This window comes from Mirounga angustirostris, unplaced genomic scaffold (assembly GCF_029215605.1).
Source record: "Mirounga angustirostris isolate CCGP_5_RB_7025 unplaced genomic scaffold, mMirAng1.0.hap1 SCAF_2, whole genome shotgun sequence".
NCBI lineage: Eukaryota > Metazoa > Chordata > Mammalia > Carnivora > Phocidae > Mirounga > Mirounga angustirostris.
Window position 1 is genome coordinate 39,629,571 of NW_026991710.1, and position 16,196 is coordinate 39,645,766.

At 39.3% G+C, this 16,196-nt stretch overlaps 1 protein-coding gene across 1 annotated transcript in view; it reads right to left on the bottom strand.

Annotated features, from left to right (window-relative positions):
- Positions 1 to 16,196, bottom strand: part of CORIN (corin, serine peptidase) — a 201,733-nt gene that overhangs the window by 76,661 nt on the left and 108,876 nt on the right. The window contains exons 5-7 of the mRNA XM_064582039.1: positions 14,892 to 15,005; positions 4,844 to 4,951; positions 1,332 to 1,442 (exon numbers count right to left, since the gene is read on the bottom strand). Of these exons, the coding sequence (XP_064438109.1) occupies positions 1,332 to 1,442; positions 4,844 to 4,951; positions 14,892 to 15,005 (333 nt within the window). The remainder of the gene's footprint in view (positions 1 to 1,331; positions 1,443 to 4,843; positions 4,952 to 14,891; positions 15,006 to 16,196) is intronic.

Consider the following 16,196-nt stretch of genomic DNA (forward strand, 5'->3'; position numbering starts at 1 on the left):
GCTGGGAGTGTTATGTATCGAATCTCAAATCCTCATAACGGATTTGCAAAAGAGGTATTATCAACCTTGTTTAGAATAAGGAAGTTAAACTCTAGAGAGTTTAGCGACTGTCTCGAAGTCACAAGGCTGTTAAAAGCTGGTGCCAGAATGTGAAGGCAAGCTTCTCTGACTCTAAGCCCAAACATTTCATTTTATTCCAACCCAATCTAAAGGGCCAAGGAAATGACCTATGTGAAAGAACTTGCTTAATACCCTGCACCCAATAAACACCTTATTTCAAAACTTGCTTATGGCACCTGACATTTGAAAGGGGTGGTCTAGTGGCCACTCACCTTCCATTCCTGAAGGTTGTCTAAATTTTATCACTATTGTCCTTTAGAGCATCAGAAACCCATGTATCCTGTGGCCTCAGCCTTCACTGTTACTGCCTAATATTAAATCTCCTTATGCTTGAACCAAGGCTCAACGCCAGAATCATTATACTTGAGCACCATGTCCTTGCTTTCCCAAGATGCACCAAGATATAGTCCACTCCATTCCACTATGTCCACCAACAAGGACTCAAGTGATATTTCCAGTTCCAACTCAATTCAGGAAGGGGAGAGTTGGGCATTGCACTTGCTAATTAATTTAGATGACTTCTCTTATGTCAAAATAAAAATCATGCAACCCACATTTCAATTTTTGCCTCATATTATAGGCAAGTTAAATATTCAATCTCATATGTATCAACTTTGTTAACCCTTAGCAAAAGATGGAATAAAAACTTGAATTAGTTTGAACATGCATAAAATGTATCATTTTAACTCAGGTCAATATTGCTCTTTTAACACCTAGCTTCAAGATTCAAGGCTGTTTACTCACCCAGAAACACAACAGCCCGTAAAGTTATAATTATTATTGTACATTCTATATAACTCTATGAGCTACGAAGGTTTTTTTCTCTCTGGCAATTCTCTCCATATTCTCCCACAAATGGTACCTGAGAACATGTATGGAGGCTCCTGCAAGGAAGCCTAACTGCTCATATAGAGCAGAAAAAAAGTCCCCCAATCTTTGGGAAGAACATCCCCTTTGACAAAGTCACAGATGTGTGGCCAGTGACAAAGAAAATAGACACCTGCTTGGCCAGAGCAGCCAAATTAAGCTTGGAGTTGTGGGGAGAGACATGTGGAAGCCAGATACACGACATTTGTCATCACACCACTTAATTATTATCTTTATAGATTACAGCCAAAGTATAACAATCTTCCATTTGAAGCTGGATACCGTATTTGTCTAACCAGGCAGAAATGAAAAAATAAGTAAATGGAAATCATCAGGGAACTCACAGCAATTGACCTCATCAGACTTATCCACACAGTCATGGTCACCATCACACACCCACTCTATTGCGATGCAGCGCCCATCTCCACAGCGATGCTCCTTTGTGGGATTGCAATCTGGAGAAAACAGAAACTCATAGGGATGCGGAGAACCAGCATGACAAACACTTAGAACTGAATGACTCATAGCTCCAGCTGAAGAGAGTCTGTTCCAACTGTTCCAATACCCTCAATACTTTTTCTATGATGGATCTGGAACAGTTAAAATGCCACCTCCTGCACAAGCATGTGACCCACTGGCCACCATCTCTATGGGGTAAGACCTGTCTGTTTTTCAGATGAGTAATGACTGGCCAGCTTTCTCAGGACCTATAGTTTGTTCCTGTTTTTTGTTTTGTTTAGTTGTTGTTTTCTTTCCCTATGAAAAACGTTTGATTTTCACACTGGCTAAAATAAACAAAACTGTGATGTAGGTTTCACAATGTAGATAGCTGATTAGATGTATTTGCAACAACTCTATCACGTTTCTAAGAATTATAACCTACCTCTCTATAGTAAATTAGGAAGGCAGCTATCTCCAGTCATCTTTCCTGACTCTAAGCTCAGGCTTTCTATCAAACCATCTTAATATATACACTCATATTGGGAAAAACTGCTGGATGAGAAATGCAGGATACTTATATATTTTTTTTTCATGATTCTTTTTAGCCTGGATTTAACCTCTCCCCCAAACTACACATTCCTGGATAAAAGGGGGAATTAAGTGATGTTTCTTCTTACAGAGAATAGAATCTATAGGATTCTTTACCATGAGATGTGGAATAACTTTAATATAAATAACCCTTTAAAAGATATGTGTGGGGGCGCCTGGGTGACTCAGTCGTTAGGCGTCTGCCTTCGGCTCGGGTCGTGATCCCAGGGTCCTGGGATTGAGCCCCGCATCAGGCTCCCTGCTCCGCGGAAAGCTTTCTTCTCCCTCTCCCACTCCCCCTGCTTGTGTTCCCTCTCTCACTGTGTCTCTCTGTGTCAAATAAATAAATGAATAAAATCTTAAAAAAAGATATGTGTGAATAGTCAAATTGTGGAAAGAGCTGAGATGTTCAACAATAGATGAATGGATAAAGATGTGGTATATATATATATATATATATATATATAAATATTCAATCTCAGCCATCAGAAGGGATGAATACTTACCATTTACATCGATGTGGATGGAACTGGAGGGTATTATACTGAGCGAAATAAGTCAATCAGAGAAAGACAATTCCATAGTTTCACTCATATGTGGAATATAAGAAACAGCACAGAGGATCATAGTGGAAGGGAGGGAAAACTGAATGGGAAGTCATCAGAGAGGGAGACAACCATGAGAGGCTCTTAACTCTATGAAACAAACTGAGGGTTGCTGGGGGGGAGGGGTAACTGGGTGATGGGCATTAAGGAGGGCACTTGATGTGATGAGCACTGGGTGTTATATGCAACTGATGAATTACTGAACACTACATCTGAAACTAATGATGTACTCTATGTTGGTTAATTGAATCTAAATTAAAAAAAATAAAATACTCTGGTTTCTCTTCAGATCGCATAAATCTTTCGCCTTTTAAATTAAAAAAAAAAAGATGAATAAATAAAAGATATGTGTGGATTCATGGATGACAGATTCAATACTGGGGAACTATTACGAGTATCCATGAATAGTGCCACTGTCACTGACAGACCCACAGAGTGACCTGAATCTGAGAAGGCACATTGGAACAATTAGGTAAGGTATATGGAAGATGGGAGTGCAGAGAAAAGAAGAAAGACAATAGATGGGATGCCTGTGCAGAAACCAGAAGAACCAGCACATGCTCAGCCTGCTAATGATGGGCAGCTGGGGCAGAGACTGGTCTCAGGGAAAGTTGTAATTATTACCATTTCACAGGGCAAAATCACCCTGAGAGCGCACTTTGTGATATCCTACTATCTTCAGAGGAAATATGTTGAGTGGTAAGACCATTCTTTATCACACAGTAACTATACCCTGGCCCTCTCCACTGACCTGTCCAACTACCAAGCCTTCCACCCCGTTCCCCACATTCCCCCCCACCCCCGCTCTTTTCTCCAGTGATCTCACTGGTAAAAGGAGGGCTTGGATTAGGTCATCTATAAGGCCTCTTCCAACTAGAAGGTCTGTGATGTATAAAATTAAAATGGCCTCTCACTCTTTGTCCCACAATTATTCAGTCCCAGAAGGCAATCCGTATCTACCTAGTAACTTCTGGGATGATTTGTACATATACATATTTCCAAGATTTTTATGGATACAGTGAAAGGTAGTTGGACAGCTGCTTCTAGAAACAAGCTAGTGTCCCAGTATGCCATTTCTGAGACTTGCCACTCCAAGGCATTACTCTGATTCTTCCCCAACATCCAATTCAATATTCTCTAATTGCTAAATATTATTTCACACCCTTTTTCCAGGGCACCTCCTCATCTTAGCTTGCCTTGTTGTTCATATTACAAAGTCCTCATGTCACGCAGTAATATACTACCTAAAAATTCTAAAGGTAACCACAAAGTCAAAAAGGTAAATAAGCAAAAGGAATTTTGCTGCTTTTTAATTCATGAGATGCCATTCACAACTGAACACAGCTCTTTAAATAGTAGGTTCATTCTTTTATTTATTAAGATATAATGTGCGCGGGAAGCCTTCTTCTCCCTCTCTCCCTGCCCCCTGCTTGAGTTCCCTCTCTCACTGTGTCTCTCTCTGTCAAATAAATAAAATAAAATCTTTAAAAAAAAAAGATATAATGGACATAGAACAGTGTGTGTGTTTATGCTAAGTGAGATAAGTCAAAGAGAAAGACAAATACTGTGTGATAGCATTTATATGTGGAATCTTAAAAAGCCAAATTTGTAAAAACAGGGAGTAGAATAGTAGTCACCAGGGTCTGGGGTGGGGAATTAGGATGTTTATAGGTACGAACGTGTAACTAGTAAATAAGTTCATTTTTTAAAAGATAAGATCAGATTGTGTACATAAAATAAATGTGCTTGTCCTAACCCTAGGTGTCAGTTCTACTGAAGTTGTCCCTGCCGTGCTTGGCAATCAACTAAAGGAGGGGTCTTTGGTTGCATATAATAAGGGCATCAGACACACAACAATATATGTGTCTGCAAAGTTTTGCTCAAGAGCTCAAAATCTAAACATGAGCCACTGGTTCTAACCAAAGAAGAAGTAGAACACTCTCAAGGAGAAAATATTACTAACATATTAACAACTGTTACCCATCTTTCCACTCTCCTTCTTAAGCACTTCCTTATTATGACTTTATATAAGAAATATTACATTTACACATAAGACATGACTGAGATTAGTAATTGAAGAAACCTCCTCTTTCTAAAAATTAAGAAACCAACCATCTTGTCATTTAATCTTCTAATCCCATTAACAAACAATGGGCTATGGGTTCTGGGTTACACGTTTCTGTAACTTTCAATGAAAACCTTAGGGAGACAATGCTACTTACCACAGTTCTGCTCATCACTCAGGTCCCCGCAGTCATCGTATCCATCACACACAAGGCTGTAATTAAGGCACTTGCCCGTGTGACAGTGGAACATATTCTCACTGCAATCTGTACATAAGAGAAGCCACTGATGTGTCATCAGAGCAGAACAGGGTGTTAAAACAGTACTTCATTTAACAAAAGCATATCCTGGGAGGCAAATCATAATGGTAACCAGGTCCACATCTACTGTTGTACCAGTGAGGAGACTGTGGTACAGAGAGATCCAAGGTCTTGCTCAAGGTCACATAACAAGTGACTGCAGAGCCAGGACTAGGACCCTCTGGCTTCCAAGCCAATACTTCTATCACTGTCTGAAAGTCTTTATCTGAGATCCACTTTATGTTACCCGAAAGCTCCTTTATAGTCAACTATGAGCACAGACACTCTCAACTCACCATAGTTCCTAATGAAGTTCAAGTTCATACAGAATGAATGACTTTTAATAGAAGGTGAGCAGTTATTTTAAAATAAAAGTCTGGTTTTATCAATGATAAGCACAAACATAACTGAGAGAAAAAATTATTGAGATGATAAGGTTATTTTCACACAAAATCACTTAAGTCACTTGAGTGTTTCATAACAGGACCCTCAAGCAATACTGGACTAGATTACAGTGGCAAGATAAGACTAAGTGATATCTGACCTCAAGGAGCTTAAGGTTTTATATTGAAGTAAGCAACATGTGATGAAATTTTAGTAAGATATTTCTTGTACTTGGGTAAACCAAATACTTGGGTCTCCTGGTTCTGCCATCTACCAGCTGTGGGAACTTAGGTGTATTAGTTAAAATCTATGAATCTTCAAATTGATTTATGAAATTAGGATAAGGTCAATTACTTAATAGGGTTTTGGGGAAGAGATTAATAAATGTGTGTAATGTAAATGAATATGTGTAAGATGCCAACACAATTCAATGGAAAAATAATACTCTTCAACAAATGGTGTTGGGACAATTGTAAAGTCTGGCTTTTACCTCAAAACTTACAAAAGATTATCTCAAAGTGGATCACAGACTTCAGTGTAAGAGCTAAAATTATAAAGCCTCAAGAAAAAAAATAGGAAAAAAATCTTTTTGACCTTGGAAGAATTCTTGGATGTAACAAATTCTTAGCTACAACAACAAAAGCACAAGCAATTAAAAAATAGTAACAAATGGACTTTATTAAAGAAATATATTTGTGGGATGCCTGGGTGGCTCAGTAGGTTGAGCATTTGCCTTCGGCTCAGGTCATGATTTCAGGGTCTTGGGATCGAGTCCCTCATCTGGCTCCTTGCTCAGCAGGGAGCCTAATTCTCCCTCTGCCTGCCACTCCCCCTGCTTGTGCTCTCTCTCTGACAAATAAATAAATAAAATCTTAAAAAATATATATATTTGTGCCTCAAAAGATACTATTAAGAAAATGAAAAGACAAACCTCATACTGAAATAAGTATTGCAAATCATGTATCTGATAAAGGACTTACATCCAGAGTATACATAGAACTCCTACACTCAATAATAAGACAACTCAATTACAAGTACACAAAAGAGTTGAATAGAAAATATTCACAGAAGACATACAAATAGCTAAAAAGGTGCTCAATATAATCAGTCATTAAGGAAATGCAAATTAAAACCACAATTAGGTACTATTACATATCCCCTAAGATGGCTATAATAATAATTTTTAAAAAACAAAAATACCAAGTATTGGCAAGGATTCTGAGAAACTGAAGCTCTCATATATAGTTGGTGGGGATGTAAAATAATAATGCCACCTTAGAAAGCAGTACAGTGGCTTTTCATAAAGTTAACTATAACCTTATCATACAATTTATGAATTCCATCCTTAGAAAGCTACCCAAGAGAAAGGAAATATACATCCACACAAAGACTTGTACATAAATGTTCATAGTAGCATTATTTATAATAGCCAAAGACTACAAACAGTCCAAATGTTCACCAGCTGGTGAATGAATAATCAAAATAGAAAATACTGAAATGATGAAATACTATCCAGCCATTAAAAATATGACACTTTTGATATGTGTGACAGCATAGATGAACCTCAAAACCATTATGCTAAATAAAAGAAACCAGATACAAAGACTACTCATTGTATGATCCATTTATGAAATTCCTGGGAAAAGAATACTTACAGAGACAGAAATCAGAGCAGTGGTTATCTGTGGCTGGAGGGTTGGGAGTGGGGACTGCCTACAAACAGTGGGAGGGAAATTTGAGGGGCGATGAAGAAGTTCTAGAAATAGATTGCAATAATGGTCATACAAATCTATAAATTTACTAAAAATCAATGGGATAACATATGGTATGGATATTGTACTCAATAAAGCTTTAAAAAAGTTTTAAGTTAGGGCGCCTGGGTGGCTCAGTTGGTTAAGCGACTGCCTTCGGCTCAGGTCATGATCCCAGGGTCCTGGGATCGAGTCCCGCATCGGGCTCCCTGCTCGGCAGGGAGTCTGCTTCTCCCTCTGACCCTCCCCCCTCTCATGTGCTCTCTCTGTCTCATTCTCTCTCTCAAATAAATAAATAAAATCTTTAAAAAAAAAAAGTTTTAAGTTAATATGTGTAAAGAAGCCTACATTTAATAGAAATGAGATTTCTTAATGTATTATCTTTTCTCTTATTTAAAGTAAATTAAGTTTAATGATCAATAGTCCAGTCTCCTAAATTCTAGCTGATTGTTTCTCCTCAAGCATAAGTCTGCATCTCACACGACTGGTGATGGGTACCTCTTCACTATAAACGTCCCAAACCCTATAATAATTCTTTATCAAAATTCTTGGGCATTGATCAGTTAAACTGTCAGCCACATACATCAAAATATTTACTTGTTACTTTTATGAATTATAAATTTCTATTTCCTGAAGCATTCTTCTAAGAAGCTACTTAAATACTTTTAGAATCACATCACTTTAAAAGTGTAACAAGCCTTAGGGACCATCTGTTCAGTGCCTACATTAAACAGGGTGTGTATGTGAACAACATACACATACGTGGGCTACACATATGCTCACACTTATACACATGCAGAACTTTGTAAGTACTTTTAATTTTTTATTTCCCCCAGGCTGAATAATTTTAATCACAAGGATGACCATCATAAGGGAAAATAAAGAACTAAGTAGAGGTCCCAGTTTTCACCTTGACAGTACTATTTCCTCCCATTCAGCAGAGGGCGCTAACTCTCCACCCTGCACCCCACTGCCGCCAGGCAACTGCTGCACTCAGTGCTCCCTGAGTCAAGAAAGTTTACAACATTGGTTCTCCCGCCCACCGAGCAGGGTTGAGGAATTTGTGCATCAAAATATACACATTTCTTTGGGAAGTTTCAAAAGGTCTTTTTGATTTCTGTTTTGTTTTTTTTTTTCATCTAAACTACTCTTGTGGGAAATTTTGAATCAGTATGCTAGCATCAGCAATAACCAGGGCCTCAATCTGACCATCAGTGCAAAACTATTTGCGTTCCCCAGGGGAGGGGGTGGGGTGGAGGGGTGACATATTTTAAACCATATGAGTTAATTTTTTTTTTTTTTTTTAGGCAGCGCACTTACTTTTTTTTTTTTTTTGATGGTAAGACTGGGGAATCAAATACTCCTTTTAGAATCTCATTAACCTTGGAACACGCCAAAAATTTCTAAAGATTCATGCAACCCCTCTGTGAGGCCCATCCTGAAAACCTTGCTAATTCATATTAAAACACCTTGTTGTAGATATTTTTTAAATGAATGCTGTCATTTATTAAATTATTTCATCAAAATAAACATTTATTTCATAAGTGGAGATGACTCAAGCATTTTTAAAAACTCCTTATTCACACAGGTGCAGATTCAACTTTCCATTATTATGGCTTACTTGTAAACACACAAAACCTTAACTGGAGGCACTGCACGGCAGAAATGAATAGCAAATAGCAAAGATCACAGTGCCTCCTTTTATTGGAATAAATGTTTATTTGAATTGAAAAGAGATGTCAGCACAATTTAGGGCCAACAAATCAAAATTTTCAAAAGCTTTTTGCTATGACTTTCTTGCTCAGTATAAGCATAATTTTACATGACCTAAGGTAGATGTTTTTCTAGATACAGATTTTTCTTCTTAATGAGTACCTGATGCAAAATGTTACTTCTGAAGTTCTTGCATGTTGATATTCATTTCAGTTTGGCATCTTACACTATTAACATTTTCCCCACTCAAGATTATCACTAAATTAAAGGAGACAACTAAAGAACAGAAAACCTTTTATCAAGAGCTTCATTCATTTAGCTCAGTCTCTATGAGTCTATAAACATAATTGTGTTGCCTCAACTCAAGATTCAAGTATGGAGGCTCAATTTCCACCCAGAGGCGCCCTCATTTTGAGATGACCAGAGAGGTTACATGGTTTGCCCACAGTTGCCTAGCTCACTACAGTTACTCGGGCTTCTTGACTCCCTGGGTGCTTTTGACTATTGACTTCTAGCCCTGAAGGAAGACTTCTCCACAGCAATACTACTGACAATTTGGAGTGGGTAATTCTTTATTGTGAGGACTGTCATGTGCACTGTAGGATGTTGAACAGCATCTCTCGTCTCTACCCACTAAATGCCAGTAACACCTCGTCCAAACTCCACACTGTGACAATCAAGTATGTCTCCATACATTACAAAATGTCCCCTGGGGGGCAAAACTGCCCTCACTTCTGAACCACTGAGTTAGATTTTCTAAACATCACCTGTGTCCACGGCCTAGTTTTAGTCCCATCTTTCCATCAGCTTTCTCCACACCAATATAACTCCTCATAATCCTGCCCTCATCTATACTCAAAGGACTTACCACTCCTATCTTTTTGTTTATACCAATATTTTTCTTTGTGACATCTCCTCCATTATTTTTGCTCTGAAGTACCATATTCAATGATCTCCATGTTTATATGTTATTTCTCTGATTAGGCTCAAAGATTCATGAAGAAAGAAACCATGTCTTAACAGTCTTTATATTACCTGGGTATCTAGAACATGCTTCACATAGCAGGAATTCAAGAATATTCAATAGTTTTATTGATACCTGTAACAGATTGCTACTAAACAGAAGTGAATTTTCCAGACATCTGAAGCTTCCTCCTTTAGTGTAGAATGTAATATTCTCCTTTTTATTATTTTGATAGAAATATTTCTGGTATTTACTTGCATCCCTGCCTTAGTGAAAACAATATAGTAAATGCGGTCATTTTTAGTGATTCAGAAACATCACCTAGAATATCAGTTTTTATTTTGTGCTGTTTGGGTTGCCTCCTTTCTAAAATAGCTTCATGTGGTGCTGATTTTAAAAACTGTTGCAGATATTTGGGGCGCCTGGGTGGCTCAGTTGGTTATGCATCTGACTCTTGGTTTCAGCTCAGGTCATGATCTCAGGGTCATGAGATCCAGTCCCTCATCTGGCTCCACATTCAGCGGGGAGTCTGCTTCTCCCTCCCTCCCTCTCCCTCTGCTCCTTCCCCCCTAAAATAAATAAATAAAAATCTATTAAATAAATAAATAAATAAAGCTATTGTGGCTATTTTAGTGTTTGTTTCCTCTGCAAAATATCCCCTGACCTTTATCAGCTATCCCCATGACTTCCAGTGGTCATCCTTTACAGCTTGGAGGTAAGAGGCACTGGGGAGGGGTGGATGGAGGTGAGGTAGGCGGTGTGTGGAAGGGAGGGGAGATGTGGTGAATAAGATTGCAATAACCACAACAGCACCATAAATCCTGGCACTCTTTTCAGCATTATTGCATGTCAGACAGACAATGGTCTATGTGCTACATAGGCAAACGTTCGTTATTCTGCACAAGAGTTCTAGAGACAGCTACTGTTATTGTCTTATTTTACTGATGAGGACACGGAGGCCCAGAGAGATGGAGACTTGCCCGGGTTCACAGAAGCAGGAAATGGTAAAGAAGAGATAGGAACCCAGGCAGCCCGACTCAAGAGATTACAGGAGTAATCACTACACTTTGTGGTAATTAGTATAATTAATTGTACTTAGAATAAGTAGTTAACACAGCATAATTAGTATGTAGTATAATTAGTATAATACGTAGTATAATTATACTAAAATATAAGTCAACCAATTATACCCCAAATTCGAGCAAATGATTTCCAAAAGTATTTGACAGTGATTTTATGTGGCTTAGAATGTGTGGATTTCGTGGCAGCTCTTTTCTTTGTGATAACCATTTTCCTTGAAGCTGTTTTGTGACAGCGATTATTCATGTGCTAAGCACCAGCTATGTACCAGACACCGTTCTAGAGCTGGTTGTAGAATCAAAAGATCATAGAATGTGAGTAACAAAAGACACACCCGACACCCTCTAGTCCAGTGGCCTCAAACCTGGCTGCATGTTAGAACTACCTGGGCAGTTTTGCAAAGGAAGCTGGGCTCCAACTCTACAACAACTGATTTAGGATCCCTGCAGGTGGGGCTTCCTGATACTTGGCTTACCGGTGTAATAAACAATTATCTGCCAAAGTGTCATAGAGCACCCAAAATAAATATTTTCCTCTCATAAAAATGATCAGAAGGTAACTGTTCACCAAGTCTGAACTTACATGAACAAGAAGGAGATCTTGCCATTTGCGACAACATGGGTGGACCTTGAGGGTATTATGCTAAATGAAATAAGTCAGACAGAGAAGGACAAATACCAAATGATTTCATTTATATGTGGAATCTAGAAAACAAAACAAACAAACAGAAACAGAAGCAGAAACAGACTCACATACAAAGAAAAAACTGGTGATTGCCAGAGGGGAAGGGGTGAGGGGATGGATGGAAATAGGTGAAGGGGAGTAAGAGGTACAACTTCCAGTGACAAATAAGTTATGGGGATGAAAAGTACAGCATAGGGAATATAGTCGACAATACTGTATGGGGACAGATGGTGACTACACTTGTGGTAAGCATTGAGTAACGTACAGAACTGTCGAATCACTGTGTTGCACACCTAAAACTAATATAACATTGTGTGTCAATTACACTTCAATAGAAACAAACAAACAAAGAATAGAGGACCAGCTTCAACTCTTGCACTCTGAACCACTGGCAAATTCATTCATGACTCTCAACCTCAGCTCTGCATCTGTATAAAAAGGGTAATACATCCCTAGCTAAAAATTAAATCAAATCATGTAAATAGATGCTTCTAGCATAGTTGATTAGGAGACCCACAAATAATAATTCCTTCTCTTCCTTTCTCTGAAGGCAGTCCTCCTCCTCCCATACCTGCCAGCACCCTGGGAGCTGGCATATCCTTCTGCTTCTCATTAGGAATGCCCAGCAAAACTTGCTTCTCCCCTCAGGCGTATGTAGGCTGTATTCACGCTCTGATTTGCATCCATGCCCTATTTCAGACTTACACTATTCCTTCACCACAGGGTGGTGACAGTGGGAGCGTGGCACCCTCAATAAATGACTACAATACCGCAGGCACTGAATGTTAAAACTCAGAGTCGAATGCCCTTGTAAGTTTGGAAAGAATTGCACGGGAAGCTTTCAAGATGTAACTAAGCATTTTCACAGACAAATTTCCTCAACTGACCAAACCACATGGGTGTTAAAAGTATGCTCATGAGGAAAGCCCATTATCTTCCTTAATGAACTCTTCAGCTCCGAGGACGTGCTATATACCTTACAGAATAGTAGTAATACCTTGTTTGTTCAGTCACTGACTAGGAAAATTTACTCCTTCCAATTCAATTCAACCCAAGCGGCAGCAATCTCTTACTGTTTAAAGTGCAATGCTCGATGCGCTGGGTGCAATGAAGGAACATAATGAGGAGCCAGTGTTGGCCCAACCACTGGGGCAGAGGCACATACCAAACTTTAATAATCTCTCATGGGCCATAGTGGGAGATAAGGAAAAGATTCCACCACATTTCCCATAAATTGGATATCATTCTATTGAACCATTTTAAATTCCCTACTGCGGGTGCTCTATAAAAATATTCCCTCCTGGGTGCCTGGGTGGCTCAGTTGGTTAAGCGACTGCCTTCGGCTCAGGTCATGATCCTGGAGTCCCGGGATCGAGTCCCGCATCGGGCTCCCTGCTCGGCGGGGAGTCTGCTTCTCCCTCTGACCCTCCTCCCTCTCATGCTCTCTGTCTCTCATTCTCTGTCTCGCAAATAAATAAATAAAAAAAAAAAATTCCCTCCTAAGTCCACAGCAATTCTCCCCAATGTAAGTATACGTCTTATGAAAATGTTTTTCATGTAAAATCATATGCTACAGGTTTTTCTGAGGAGAGAATTCCAAATTATAAAAACAAATGTCTTAGTGAAAACATTTCCAAGATATGGTGGCATATCTGAAATTCCACAGGAGGCTACATATTACACGAAATGAAAAAAAAAAAAAAAGAATTAATGAACAATAAATAAATAAAGGTGGGAGTATATATGAACAAATAATTTTGAGTAAATACCAAGTTAAGCAAAATGAGTATGTCTTTTATAAAACTGCAGCATTTCTCAGAACTTTTAATATGTGAATATGTATTGCAACTCTCTAAAAAGTAGATTTGATAGCATTTCTCAAACTTACTTTTTTCTCAAGCAATTTTCATGGCTCAGGCACTATGGAACATCAGTTTGGGAAACACTGACCTAAAATATTACCATAATATAATGCCTTTCAAAACTTATGATAGATAAGCATTCTAGCCCCTCACATGGAAGAAGACGTGTTTCACCTGGCAAACAGACCATAAGAACCTTTCAATTAAGGTCAACAATTATGAGCTCTCATACAGTCTTGGCAACTCCTACAGGGAGTAAAACACAGCTTTTCCCATGGTAATTTTTGCTCATCATATAACCATTAAAAAGCAATTAGAACACAATTGCATGTGGCTCTGCTTTGGAGGCAAATCCTACAATGCATTATTGACGCTGATTTTTCCTTCTCATCTGTTGCGTAAGTGTAAAACAACTTGAAAGCTTAATATATTTTATATATATTATATTTATATATATTATATATATATATATATATATATATATATGTTATGGACAGAATGTTTATGTCCTCCCAAAATGCGTACGTTAACGTCTTAACCCCCAAATAACTGTATGTGGAGACAGGACCTGTAAGGAGGTGCTAAAGGTTAAATGAGGCCATAAAGGTGGGGCCCTAATCTAATAGTACCCTTATAAGGAGAGGAGGAGACCCTCTCCCCCCCTCCACCTCCCACAAGGTCAAGTGAGCACAGAGGAAGATGGAAGCTGCCTAGAAGCCAAGAAAAGAACTCCCACCAGAAACTGAACCTCGTTGACTTTGACCTTAGACTCTCCGGCCTCCAGAACCATAGGAGAATAAATTTCTCCTGTTTCTCCTTGTGCGGTCTGTGGTATTTTATATGGCAGCCCAAGCAGATTAAGACAGCATTAGACAAACCACCGACCAATTCAATCAAAACATCTATTCAAATCCATAGTAAATCAATTGACGATGTTTATGGCTGAATCTCTCAATCCATGGATTTAAAGTAGTTAGCGCCATGGACTATCGCCAGGTTTAGAGAAAGCATAAACAAACAAGAGGCTTTGCATCTGCTGTTTCAGGAATGTTAAGGATCAGGCGGGTGAAACATTTGCCTATTGAAAATGTCCTTTAAAAAAAAAAAAAAAAGAACATGTCCTGTTTAAAAAAGCTGACCTTTCGACTCATTAAGCTTTCAAAACAAAAACAAAAGCCTCACCCAAACAAAATAAACAAAAAACCTCCCTCCAGTTTTAAGCCACTTGATGCAAAACTCGTTTCCACTGCGACCTCCGGCTCTTGAGTTCCTAACGGAATCGCGCCTTTGAAAGGTGCGCAAACACACTGGCTGCCCCGCGTTTGCTCCCGTCAGGAAGGCAAACTAACAGTAGTCTACGCCAACGCCCGGCGGTTGTCAGGGTCTGACAGCGGAATGGTTTCGGTTTCCAGGCCGGGGCCCCGGACACCGCCCCCGCGCCCCCGCGCCCCCGCGCCCCCCGCGCCTACTGCAATGCGCTTCGTCGCTCCAGTCGTCACAGTCGTTGTGCCCATTGCACTGCAGCTTCCCGGGCACGCAGAGCCCGCTGGCGCACAGAAAGCTCTCGCCCCCTCCGCAGAGCGCTGGAAGAGAAGGGCAGGGAGACCGTGTCAGAATAAGCCTTTTTCTTTCAAAAGTCAGGAGAAACAAAGAACAGCAAGAACACCCTCCTTGCTATTCAAGATTTGTTTCCAAATCCCCTCACCGGGTTGTCTTGGGCCCTGGAGGACATTAATTGTGAAATTACCTGGGAAGGACACAAAGAGCGCTGGCCTGAGAAAAGCGAAAGAAAACTCCCCAGTGGGCTTGCTGCGTGAGAGGTTTCCATGCTCAGAGCAGAAGAGGGGAGCCTTATCAGTTGCACAACTTATGTGGGGGGGAAATACAAAAAGTATTTTTTTTTAATGACTGCAAAGTATTTAAAAACGAAGTGCTATTAGTTGAACAAACATTAAAAAACAACAACAACAAAAAAAACAACCCCACAATCCTTTCCTTCTAAAACGCTACTCAATGTTGCACAGAAAAAGTTATGGTAAAAAGAGTCAATTGTGTGCTTGAACCAAGCCTAGAGACACCCTGCCCTGTAGTGAAATATATTACAAGTATATAACATATATTACTTTCAGGTACAATATAGTGATCCAACAATTCTATACATTACTCAGTGTTTATCACGATAAGTGTACTCTTAATCTCCTCCATCTATTTCACCCATCCCCCCACCCACCTCCCTTTTAGTAACCACCAATTTATTTCTCATATTTGAGTGTTTTTTTGTTTCTCTTTTTTTTCTTTGTTCATTTGTTTTGTTTCTTAGTTTCCACATATGAATAAAGTCATACAGTATTTGTCTTTCTCTGACTTATTTCACTTAGCATTATACTCTCTAGATCCATCCATCTTGTTGCAAATAGTAAGACTTCATTCTTTTTTACGGCTGAGTAATATTCAATTGTATATATACAGCATATCTTTTGTATCCATTTCATCTGTGGATAGATACTTCGGTTGCTTCCATATTTTGGTTATTGTAAATAATGCTGCAATAAACACAGGGGTGCATATATCTAGCCTGCCAAGAACTCTCTCTCCAGTAGGTACAGTCCTGTGGTACCCAGGAATGCTCCCCTCATGACCAGAGCCCGGTGATTAAGGAGCATCCCATATGTGAACTGTGAGCGCCTGCTGGCTTCAGCAAGGCAGTGGGAAAGTGCAGGGTGGGGGCATGCTACTGGCTTTCATGATGTTTTACTTTTTTAATCTGAAAAAAA